The 13,049-nt window shown below is 36.3% G+C and overlaps 1 protein-coding gene across 4 annotated transcripts in view; it reads right to left on the bottom strand.

The window, feature by feature from the left end:
* ncor1 (nuclear receptor corepressor 1) overlaps positions 1-12,434 on the bottom strand; it is a 129,183-nt gene extending 116,749 nt beyond the window's left edge. For all 4 annotated transcript variants that reach the window (XM_062960721.1, XM_062960720.1, XM_062960719.1 and 1 more), the window contains exons 1-5: positions 12,330-12,434; positions 3,949-4,114; positions 3,735-3,859; positions 3,344-3,548; positions 3,016-3,198 (exon numbers count right to left, since the gene is read on the bottom strand). In XM_062960721.1, the coding sequence (XP_062816791.1) occupies positions 3,016-3,198; positions 3,344-3,548; positions 3,735-3,859; positions 3,949-4,056 (621 nt within the window). In that variant the 5' untranslated portion in view covers positions 4,057-4,114; positions 12,330-12,434. The remainder of the gene's footprint in view (positions 1-3,015; positions 3,199-3,343; positions 3,549-3,734; positions 3,860-3,948; positions 4,115-12,329) is intronic.
* Between the last annotated feature and the right edge of the window lie 615 nt (positions 12,435-13,049).

Genomic DNA, 13,049 nt, shown 5'->3' on the forward strand with positions numbered 1-13,049 from the left:
AAGCCGCCCTGAGTCCCCTGACGGGTGAGAAGGGCAGGGTAGAAGTGATGTAATAAAATAAAATAAATAAATAAATAAATTACTGTCTTATTATTATTATTTCCTTTCTTCCAGCTCTGAGAGTCTACTTCTCCCTTCTCCTGCTCTGATAAGGCTTACTGTATTATTATTATTATTATTATCTCCTTTCTCCAGCTCTGAGAGTGTACTTCTCCCTTCTCCAGCTCTAATGAGGCTTATTGTCTTATTATTATTATTATTATTATTATTATTATTATCTCCTTTCTCCAGCTCTGATAAGGCTTACTGTATTATTATTATTATTATTATCTCCTTTCTCCAGCTCTGAGAGTCTACTTCTCCCTTCTCCAGCTCTGATAAGGCTTACTGTAATATTATTATTTCCTTTCTCCAGCTCTGAGAGTCTACTTCTCCCTTCTCCAGCTCTAATGAGGCTTATTGTCTTATTATTATTATTATTATTATTATTATTATTATTATTATTTCCTTTCTCCAGCTCTGAGAGTCTACTTCTCCCTTCTCCAGCTCTGATAAAGCTTACTGTCTTATTATTATTATTATTATTATTATTATTATTATTATTATTATCTCCTTTCTCCAGCTCTGAGAGTCTACTTCTCCCTTCTCCAGCTCTGATAAGGCTTACTGTAATATTATTATTTCCTTTCTCCAGCTCTGAGAGTCTACTTCTCCCTTCTCCAGCTCTAATGAGGCTTATTGTCTTATTATTATTATTATTATTATTATTATTATTATTATTATTATTATTTCCTTTCTCCAGCTCTGAGAGTCTACTTCTCCCTTCTCCAGCTCTGATAAAGCTTACTGTCTTATTATTATTATTATTATTATTATTATTATTATTATTATTATTATCTCCTTTCTCCAGCTCTGAGAGTCTACTTCTCCCTTCTCCAGCTCTAATGAGGCTTATTGTCTTATTATTATTATTATTATTATTATTATTATTATTATTATTATTATTATCTCCTTTCTCCAGCTCTGAGAGTGTACTTCTCCCTTCTCCAGCTCTAATGAGGCTTATTGTCTTATTATTATTATTATTATTATTATTATTATTATCTCCTTTCTCCAGCTCTGAGAGTCTACTTCTCCCTTCTCTGGCTCTGGGAAGGCTTACTGTCTTATTATTATTATTATCTCCTTTCTCCAGCTCTGAGAGTCTACTTCTCCCTTCTCCAGCTCTGAGAAGGCTTATGGTCTCCTTTCTCCAGCTCTACGGCTGCTTACTGTCTCCCTTCTCCAGCTCTAAGACTCTACTTCTCCCTTCTCCAGCTCTGAGAAGGCTTAGTGTCTTCTTTCTCCACCTGAGAGTCTACTTCTCCAGCTCTGAGAAGGCCTACTGTCTCCTTTCTCCAGCTTTGAGGTTCTATTTCTCCTTTCTCCAGCTCTGAGGAGGCTTACTGTCTCTGTTCTCAAGCTCTGAGAAGGTTTAGTGTCTCCCTTCTACAGCTCCGAGGCACCATTTCTCCCTTCTCCAGCTTTGAGAAAGCTAACTATCTCCCTTCTCCAGCTTTCTCCCTTCTCCAGCTCTGGGAAGGCTTACTGCCTCCTTTCTCCAGCTCTACGGCTCCTTACTGTCTCCTTTCTCCAGCTCTAAGACTCTACTTCTCCTTTCTCCAGCTCTGAGAAGGTTTAGTGTTTCCTTTCTCCAGCTCTAAGACTCTATTTCTCCCTTCTCCAGCTCTGGGAAGGCTTATTGTGTCCGTTTTCCAGCTCTGAGTGTCTCTTCCTCCCTTCCCCAGCTCTGAGAAGGCCTACTTTCTCCTTTCTCCAGCTCTATGGCTGTACTTCTCCCCTCTGTAGCTCTGAGAGTAAACTTCTCTCTTTTCCAGCTCTGAGAAGGCTTACTGTCTCCCTTCCCCAGCTCTGAGGGTCCCTCCCTCTCCCTGGGAACCCATTACGAGAGAGAAAGGTTCCCGTGCGCTCCGCCTGGCGCTCCACCGTGGACACAGGGAGTGGGCCCGGGGGGTCGGTACCCGCAGACAAAGGGAGTGGGCCCTGGATTTGGTACCCACGGACACGGGGAGCGGGCCTGGGGGGTCAGTACCTGCGGACACGGGGAGCGGGACCAGCAGGTCGGTACCCGCAGACACAGGGCGCATTCTCGGGGGGTCAGTACCCACAGACAAATGGAGTGGGCCCTGGGGTCGGTACCCGCAGACACAGGAAGCGGGCCCGGGGGGTCGGTACCCACAGACAAAGGGAGTGGGCCCTGGATTTGGTTCCCGTGAACAAAGGGAGTGGGCCCTGGTGTCACTACCCGCAGGCACAGGGAGCGGGCCCGGGGGGTCGGTACCCGCGGACACAGGGAGTGGGACCTGGATTCGTTACCCGCGGACACGGGGAACGGGCTTGGGGGGTCAGTACCCGAGGACAAAGGGAGTGGGCCCTGGGGTCAGTACCCACGGACAAAAAGAGTGGGCCCTGGGGTCGGTACCCGCGGATACAGGGAGTGGGCCTGGGGGGTCGGTACCCACAGACAAAGGGAGTGGGCCCTGGATTCGGTTCCCGTGAACAAAGGGAGTGGTCCCAGGGGGCTGGTACCTGCGGACACAGGGACCGGGACCGGGGGGGGGGGTCGGTACCCGCAGACAAAGGGAGTGGACCCTGGGGTCGGTTCCCGTGAACAAAGGGAGTGGACCCTGGGGTCGGTACCCGCAGACACAGGGAGCGGGCCCGAGGGGTCGGTACCCACAGACAAAGGGAGTGGGCCCTGGGGTCGGTACCCGCAGACACAGGGAGCGGTCCCGGGGGGACAGTACCCACAGACACAGGGAGCGGTCCCGGGGGGTCGGTATCCGCGGACACGGGGAGCAGACCTGGCAGGTCGGTACCCACGGACACAGGGATCTGGGGGGTCGGTACCCGCGGACACAGGGAGCAGGCCCTGGGGTCGGTACCCGTGGACATGGGGAGCAGGCCCTGGGGTCGGTACCCGCGGACATGGGGAGCGGTCCTGGGGGTCCTCACCTGCTTCTTCTTGAGCTTGAGGATCTGCTGCTCCACCTTGGCGATCTCCCTGTCCACGCGGTCCATGCTCTGGATGAGCTCCTCCTTGGAGAGCTTGGAGGGGGAGGCATTCTGGTCCTCGTCTCGGGGCTGGCCCCCCAGCGGAGACCCCGGGCCCTCATGCTTGCCCCCAAAGCCCGGCTCCTGGCGGGCAACCGAAAGGGACAGTCAGGTAGAGAAGAGGTCCATGACACGAGGACGAAACACCCTGCCGGGTGGACTAGTACCCACTTCGGCCCTCCCTCTGGGTGTTTTGGACTTCGACTCCCACAATCCCTAACAGGCTGACCTTCTTCAAGTCGGAGCCCCGGAGCCCCTCCTGCAGGGCGTGGGCCAAGGGCAGGGAGGCGGCGGCGGCGGCGCTGACCCGCTGGTAGTGGGCGTCCGAGAGGGTGTCGAGGCGCGGGCGCTTGGCCTCCAGGGCGTCATGGTCGGACTGAGAGGGGCCCGCCCCGTGGAACTGCGCCTCGTAGCCGGACCGCCGCTCCTGCGGCCTGGTGGGGGAAGCGAAGGAGGAGGGTCAAGGCCAGGATCGGATGGGACCTTCCTCTCAGGTGGAAGAAGGTCGGACCGGGTGGCCTCCCCACTCTAGAAACCGATCAGCGGGGGTCACTCCCCCAATGCAATCGTCCGGACGGAAGTAATGAAGGGGGTGAAAGGGACGAGGGACGGCAACGTACCGGTCGGCGCCCGGGTGGAATTCGGAGAGGAGGGAAGGGCGCCGTCGGAGCTGCTGCTGCTGGAGGAGCTGCGTGGCCTGGCTGACCTCCAGGTGGGAGGCCCGGAAGTCCGGGACGGCAAACTCCTGCCGGAAGGAGAGGGATTCGGAGTTACGAGAAGGGCTGCGGAGACATTACTGGATGACTCGGACTGAGTGTGGCCCGGATCACTGACCTGTTGGTGCCGCCCGCCGGGGAAGGTGTACTGGACCGAGTGGGTGGGGTAGCGGCTCTGCTCCGCGCTGAAGGCCCCCTGGCTGGTGGGGTAGCCCGAACTGGACATGCTCAGGCCGGGGGGAGGGCAACGGGGGGGACAGGATCACGACGGGGGAGCCTCCAGGCTGGGGGAAAGAGGAGAAAGAGACAGCCAGGGGTGAGCAGGATCCGAATCTGCATTTGGCTGGCCGCATTTCCACATCGGGTGCTACAATCGGCAGAAGAGTCTCTATTCTCAGTCCCACTCCCATCCCAAGCACAGCTGGTTGCAAGAACAAGGGGTGAGAAAGATTTCCCTGACCACGTCTCCACATACAACTCTGCCTGAGTGTTACAATCGGCAAAAGAGGCTCTACTCTCAGTCCCACTCCCATCCCAAGCACGGCTGGTTGCACGAACAAGGGGTGAGAAAGATTTCCCTGACCACATCTCCACATACAAGTCTGCCTGAGCGTTACGATCGGCAGAAGAGGCTCTACTCTCAGTCCCACTCCCATCCCAAGCACAGCTGGTTGCAAGAGCGAGGGGTGAGAAAGATTTCCCTGACCACGTCTCCACATACAAGTCTGCCTGAGCGTTACGATCGGCAGAAGAGGCTCTACTCTCAGTCCCACTCCCATCCCAAGCATGGCTGGTTGCAAGAGTGAGGGGTGAGAAAGATTTCCCTGACCACATCTCCACATACGAGCCTCCCGGGTGTTAAGATTGGTGGAGGAGGCTCTACTCTCAGTCCCACTCCCATCTGCATCTCCATTTCCCTGACCATGTCTCCACATACAAGTGTGCCTGGACGTTACGATCGGCAGATGAGTCTCTACTTTCAGTCCCACTCCCATCCCAAGCATGGCTGGTTGCAAGAAGGAGGGGTGAGAAAGATTTCCCTGACAACGTCTCCACATACAAGTCTGCCTGGGCTTTACTATCGGCAGAGGAGGCTCTACTCTCAGTCCCACTCCCATCTGCATCTCCATTTCCCTGACCACATCTCCGCATACGGGCCTGCCCGGGTGTTACAATCAGCGGAGGAGTCTCTACTCTCAGTCCCACTCCCATCCGCATCTCCCTTTCCCTGACCACATCTCCGCATACAGGCCTGCCTGTGTGTTACAATCAGCGGAGGAGTCTCTTCTCTCAGTCCCACTCCCATCCCAAGCATGGCTGATTGCAAGAGCGATGGGTGAGAGGATCCGCATCTCCATTTCCCTGACCACATCTCTGTATACAAGCCTGCCCGGGCGCTACGATTGGAGGAGGAGTCTCTACTCTCAGTCCCACTCCCATCCCAAGCATGGCTGGTTGCAAGAGCGAGGGGTGAGAGGATCCGCATCTCTATTTCCCTGACCACATCTCCACATATGAGCCTCCCGGGTGTTAGGATCGGCGGAGGAGTCTCTACTCTCAGTCCCACTCCCATCCGCATCTCCATTTCCCTGACCACATCTTCACATACGAGCCTCCCAGGTGTTACGATCGGCGGAGGAGTCTCTACTCTCAGTCCCACTCCCATCCGCATCTCCATTTCCCTGACCACGTCTCCACATACAAGTCTGCCTGGACATTATGATTGGCACAGGAGGCTCTACTCTCAGTCTCACTCCCATCCGCACCTCTATTTCCCTGACCACGTCTCCACATACAAGTCTGCCTGGACATTATGATTGGCACAGGAGGCTCTACTCTCAGTCCCACTCCCATCCGCACCTCTATTTCCCTGACCACGTCTCCACATACAAGTCTGCCTGGACATTATGATTGGCACAGGAGGCTCTACTCTCAGTCTCACTCCCATCCGCACCTCTATTTCCCTGACCACGTCTCCACATACAAGTCTGCCTGGACATTATGATTGGCACAGGAGGCTCTACTCTCAGTCCCACTCCCATCCCAAGCATGGCTGGCTGCAAGAACAAGGGGTGAGAAGGATTTCCCTGACCACGTCTCCACATACAAGCCTGCCCGGGCGCTACGATTGGAGGAGGAGGCTCTACTCTCAGTCCCACTCCCATCCCAAGCATAGAACTCCAATATGCCGATGATAACGTAGTCTGTGCGCATTCAGAAGACCTACAACATCTGTGATAGAACTCCAATATGCCGATGACAACGTAATCTGTGGCCAACTGGGAATACTAGGGGAGTTTTGGGAGGGTTGTCCCAAGATTTCTGGGAATTGTAGTTCACCCACATCCTTACGCATTTTCTAATGGGAGTATTCATTAAAAAACACAATACAAAAGACTGAGTTCTTTTCTACTTAGTGTAACATAGGATCAAGTTAATAATAATAATAATAATAATATCATCCCACTTTCCTCTCTTAGAGGAGATGCGTAGACACAATAATAATAATAATAATAATAATAATAATAATAATAATAATACCCGTCTTTCCTCTCCTAGAAGAGACTCAAAGACATAAATAATAATAGTAATAATAGTAAAAATATCCCACTTCCTCAAGGAGACTCAACCACACCAATAATAATAATAATAATAATAATAATAATAATAATAATAATAATAAAATCCAACTTTCCTCTCTTTGAGGAGACTCAAAGATATCAATAATAATAATAATAATACCGTAGTAATAATATCTCACTTTCCTAGAGAAGACTCAACAACACCAATAATAATACACTATTTTCCTCTCTTCGAGGAGACTCAAAGGCACTAATAATAATAATAATAATATCTAGCTTTCCACTCCTAGGGGAGACTCAACACCAATAGAAATAATAATAATGATGATGATGATGATAATAATAATAATCCCGCTTTCCTCTCCTCAAGGAGACTCAAAGACATCAATAATAATAATAATAATAATAATAACAGTGATGATAATAATAATAATATTCCACTTCCATCTCCTTGAGCAGACTCGAAGATCAATAATAATAATAATAATAATAATAATAATAATAATATCCCACTTTCCTCTCAAAGAGACTCAAAGACCTCAAAAATAATAACAATAACAGTGATAATAATAATAATAATAATAATCCACTTCCATCTCCTCAGGGAGACTCGAAGATCAATAATAATAATAATAATAATAATAATAATAATAATATCTCACTTCCTTCTCAAGGAGACTCAAAGACATCAATAATAATAATAATAATAATCCACTTTCATCTCCTCGAGGAGACTCAAAGACATCAATAATAATAATAATAATAACAGTGATGATAATAATAATAATAATAATATTCCACTTCCATCTCCTCGAGGAGACTCAAAGATCAATAATAATAATAATAATAATAATAATAATAATAATAATAATAATATCCCACTTTCCTCTCAAGGAGACTCAAAGACATCAATAATAATAATAATAATAATAATCCACTTCCATCTCCTCGAGGAGACTCAAAGATCAATAATAATAATAATAATAATAATAATAATAATAATAATAATAATATCCCACTTTCCTCTCAAGGAATAATATGGTAATATTATAATATGATAAAAATAATACACGATAATTACGATGCAACGTAATAGGTATGATAATAATATAATATGAAATAATAAAACAATAATAATAATATGATAAAAATAATACACTATAATTACGATGTAATATGTATGACAATAATAATATAATATGAAACAATAACACAATAATAATAATATGATAAAAATAATACACTATAATTACGATGTAATATGTATGATAATAATAATATAATATGAAATAATAACACAATAATAATAATATGATAAAAATCATACACGATAATTACGATGTAATATGTATGATAATAATATAATATGAAATAATAACACAATAATAATAATATGATAAAAATAATACACGATAATTACGATGCAACGTAATAGGTATGATAATAAAATAATATGAAATAATAACACAATAATAATAATATGATAAAAATAATACACGATAATTACGATGCAACATAATAGGTATGATAATAAAATAATATGAAATAATAACACAATAATAATAATATGATAAAAATAATACACTATAATTACGATGCAACGTAATAGGTATGATAATAATATAATATGAAATAATAACACAATAATAATAATATGATAAAAATAATACACTATATAATAATATAAAATAACAACATAATAATGCAAAATCATGTGTATAATAATAATATGAAGTAATAACGAAATAATATAAACGTGATGCAACATAATAGGTATGATAATAATATAATATGAAATAATAAAACAATAATAATAATATGATAAAAATAATACACTATAATTACGATGTAATATGTATGATAATAATATAATATGAAATAATAACACAATAATAATAATATGATAAAAATAATACACTATAATTATGATGTAATTGGTAGGATAATAATATAATATGAAATAATAACACAATAATAATAATATGATAAAAATAATACACTATAATTACGATGTAATATGTATGATAATAATAAAATAATATGAAATAACACAATAATAATAATATGATAAAAATAATACACTATAATTACGATGTAATAAGTATGATAATAATAATATAATATGAAATAATAACACAATAATAATAATATGATAAAAATAATACACTATAATTACGATGTAATAGGTATGATAATAATATAATATGAAATAATAACACAATAATAATAATATGATAAAAATAATACACTATAATTACGATGTAATATGTATGATAATAATATAATATGAAATAATAACACAATAATAATAATATGATAAAAATAATACACGATAATTACGATGTAATATGTATGATAATAATATAATATGAAATAATAAAACAATAATAATAATATGATAAAAATAATACACTATATAGTATAAAATAACAACATAATAATGCAAAATCATGTGTATAATAATATGAAGTAATAACGAAATAATATAAACGTGATGCAACATAATAGGTATGATAATAATATAATATGAAATAATAAAACAATAATAATAATATGATAAAAATAATACACTATAATTACGATGTAATATGTATGATAATAATATAATATGAAATAATAACACGATAATAATAATATGATAAAAATAATACTAATAGGTATGATAATAATATAATATGAAATAATAACACAATAATAATAATATGGTAAAAATAATACACTATAATTACGATGTAATATGTATGATAATAATATAATATGAAATAACACAATAATAATAATATGATAAAAATAATACACTATAATTACGATGTAATATGTATGATAATAATAATATAATATGAAATAATAAAACAATAATAATAATATGGTAAAAATAATACACTATAATTACGATGTAATATGTATGATAATATAATATGAAATAATAACACAATAATAATAATAATATAAATATAATACACTATATAATAATATAAAATAACAACATAATAATGCAAAATCATGAGTATAATAATATGAAGTAATAACGAAATAATATAAACGTGATGCAACATAATAGGTATGATAATAATATAATATGAAATAATAACACAATAATAATAATATGATAAAAATAATACACTATAATTACGATGTAATATGTATGATAATAATATAATATGAAATAATAACACGATAATAATAATATGATAAAAATAATACTAATAGGTATGATAATAATATAATATGAAATAATAACACAATAATAATAATATGATAAAAATAATACACAATAATTACGATGTAATAGGTATGATAATAATATAATATGAAATAATAAAACAATAATAATAATATGATAAAAATAATACACTATAATTACGATGTAATAGGTATGATAATAATAATATAATATGAAATAATAACACAATAATAATAATATGATAAAAATAATACTAATAGGTATGATAATAATATAATATGAAATAATAACACAATAATAATAATATGATAAAAATAATACACAATAATTACGATGTAATAGGTATGATAATAATAATATAATATGAAATAATAACACAATAATAATAATATGATAAAAATAATACACTATAATTACGATGTAATAGGTATGATAATAATAATATAATATGAAATAATAACACAATAATAATAATATGGTAAAAATAATACACTATAATTACGATGTAATATGTATGATAATAATATAATATGAAATAATAACACAATAATAATAAGATAAAAATAATACACTATATAATAATATAAAATAACAACATAATAATGCAAAATCATGTGTATAATAATATGAAGTAATAACGAAATAATATAAACGTGATGCAACATAATAGGTATGATAATAATATAATATGAAATAATAAAACAATAATAATAATATGATAAAAATAATACACTATAATTACGATGTAATATGTATGATAATAATATAATATGAAATAATAACAAAATAATAATAATATGATAAAAATAATACACTATAATTACGATGTAATATGTATGATAATAATAATATAATATGAAATAATAACACAATAATAATAATATGGTAAAAATAATACACTATAATTACGATGTAATATGTATGATAATAATATAATATGAAATAATAACACAATAATAATAATATGGTAAAAATAATACACTATAATTACGATGCAACGTAATAGGTATGTTAATAATATAATATGAAATAATAAAACAATAATAATAATATGATAAAAATAATACTAATAGGTATGATAATAATATAATATGAAATAATAACACAATAATAATAATATGATAAAAATAATACTAATAGGTATGATAATAATATAATATGAAATAATAACACAATAATAATAATATGATAAAAATAATACACAATAATTACGATGCAACGTATTAATAGGTACGATAATAATATAATATGAAATAATAACACAATAATAATAATATGATAAAAATAATACATGATAATTACGATGCAACTTAATAGGTATGATAATAATATAATATGAAATAATAACACAATAATAATAAGATAAAAATAATACACTATATAATAATATAAAATAACAACATAATAATGCAAAATCATGTGTATAATAATATGAAGTAATAATGAAATAATATAAACGTGATGCAACATAATAGGTATGATAATAATATAATATGAAATAATAAAACAATAATAATAATATGATAAAAATAATACACTATAATTACGATGTAATATGTATGATAATAATATAATATGAAATAATAACACAATAATAATAATATGATAAAAATAATACACTATAATTACGATGCAACGTATTAATAGGTATGATAATAATATAATATGAAATAATAACACAATAATAATAAGATAAAAATAATACACTATATAATAATATAAAATAACAACATAATAATGCAAAATCATGTGTATAATAATATGAAGTAATAATGAAATAATATAAACGTGATGCAACATAATAGGTATGATAATAATATAATATGAAATAATAAAACAATAATAATAATATGATAAAAATAATACACTATAATTACGATGTAATATGTATGATAATAATATAATATGAAATAATAACACAATAATAATAATATGATAAAAATAATACACTATAATTACGATGCAACGTATTAATAGGTATGATAATAATATAATATGAAATAATAACACAATAATAATAAGATAAAAATAATACACTATATAATAATATAAAATAACAACATAATAATGCAAAATCATGTGTATAATAATATGAAGTAATAATGAAATAATATAAACGTGATGCAACATAATAGGTATGATAATAATATAATATGAAATAATAAAACAATAATAATAATATGATAAAAATAATACACTATAATTACGATGTAATATGTATGATAATAATATAATATGAAATAATAACACAATAATAATAATATGATAAAAATAATACACTATATAATAATATAAAATAACAACATAATAATGCAAAATCATGTGTATAATAATAATATGAAGTAATAACGAAATAATAACACAATAATAATAATATGATAAAAATAATACTAATAGGTATGATAATAATATAATATGAAATAATAACACAATAATAATCATATGATAAAAATAATACACAATAATTACGATGCAACGTATTAATAGGTATGATAATAATATGATATAAAGGCCTTTCTGAACCTTTATTATTATAAAGTATAATAATAATGTAAAATAATAATAATATAAAATAAAAATAATGAAAAAAAATGAAAAAATAACACAATAATAATAATAATATGATAAAAATAATACACTATAATTACGATGTAATATGTATGATAATAATAATATAATATGAAATAATATAATAATAATAATAATAATATGAACTCAAGGCCTTTGCCTTACGTTCTCCTCAGCGGCGCTTCGCTCGCCTCAGCCCCGGCCGCCATCTTGGCTGTTCCCTTCCCCGGCTCTCCCCCCTCCTCCCTCCCTCGCGCGCCAGGCCACGCCCCTTGCCCCGCCCCCAAGTCCTGGCAGGTCCATAACACAACCCTTCCCTTCCGTCGCCCAACCTGGCACGTCCATTCACCAAATATTCAAACAACACAATAATAACGATTATTAATAAGCCCGGATATTACATACCGTATCGTTATTAGATCTCTGATTTTATATTGTTATTATATCTCCGGTAAATATGATATGATTATGTATTCGTTTTGTATTTATTGCCGCTACGATAGGAAACGTCCGTGCACTACATATCTGCCAGGACGCGCCTCGGCCAATGAGGGAGCGAGGAAAGGGGAAAGAGGCGGGACCTCCCAAGAAGCAACCAATGGGAGAACAGAGCGGAGGCGGAGGGGGGAAAGAGAGCGATAGGAGGAACATAGAGGTATGAAAAGCCAAGAACGCCGCTGCTTTGAAGAATTGGAACATAGAGGTATGAAAAGTAAAGAGAGCCCTTATTTTAAAAGGAAAAGAACATAGAGGTATGAAAAGTAAAGAGCGAACTTAATTTAAAAGGAAAAGAACATAGAGGTATGAAAAGTAAAGAGCGCCCTTATTTTAAAAGGAAAAGAACATAGAGGTATGAAAAGTAAAGAGCGCCCTTATTTTAAAAGG

The sequence above is a fragment of the Anolis carolinensis genome, unplaced genomic scaffold, assembly GCF_035594765.1.
Source record: "Anolis carolinensis isolate JA03-04 unplaced genomic scaffold, rAnoCar3.1.pri scaffold_7, whole genome shotgun sequence".
NCBI lineage: Eukaryota > Metazoa > Chordata > Lepidosauria > Squamata > Dactyloidae > Anolis > Anolis carolinensis.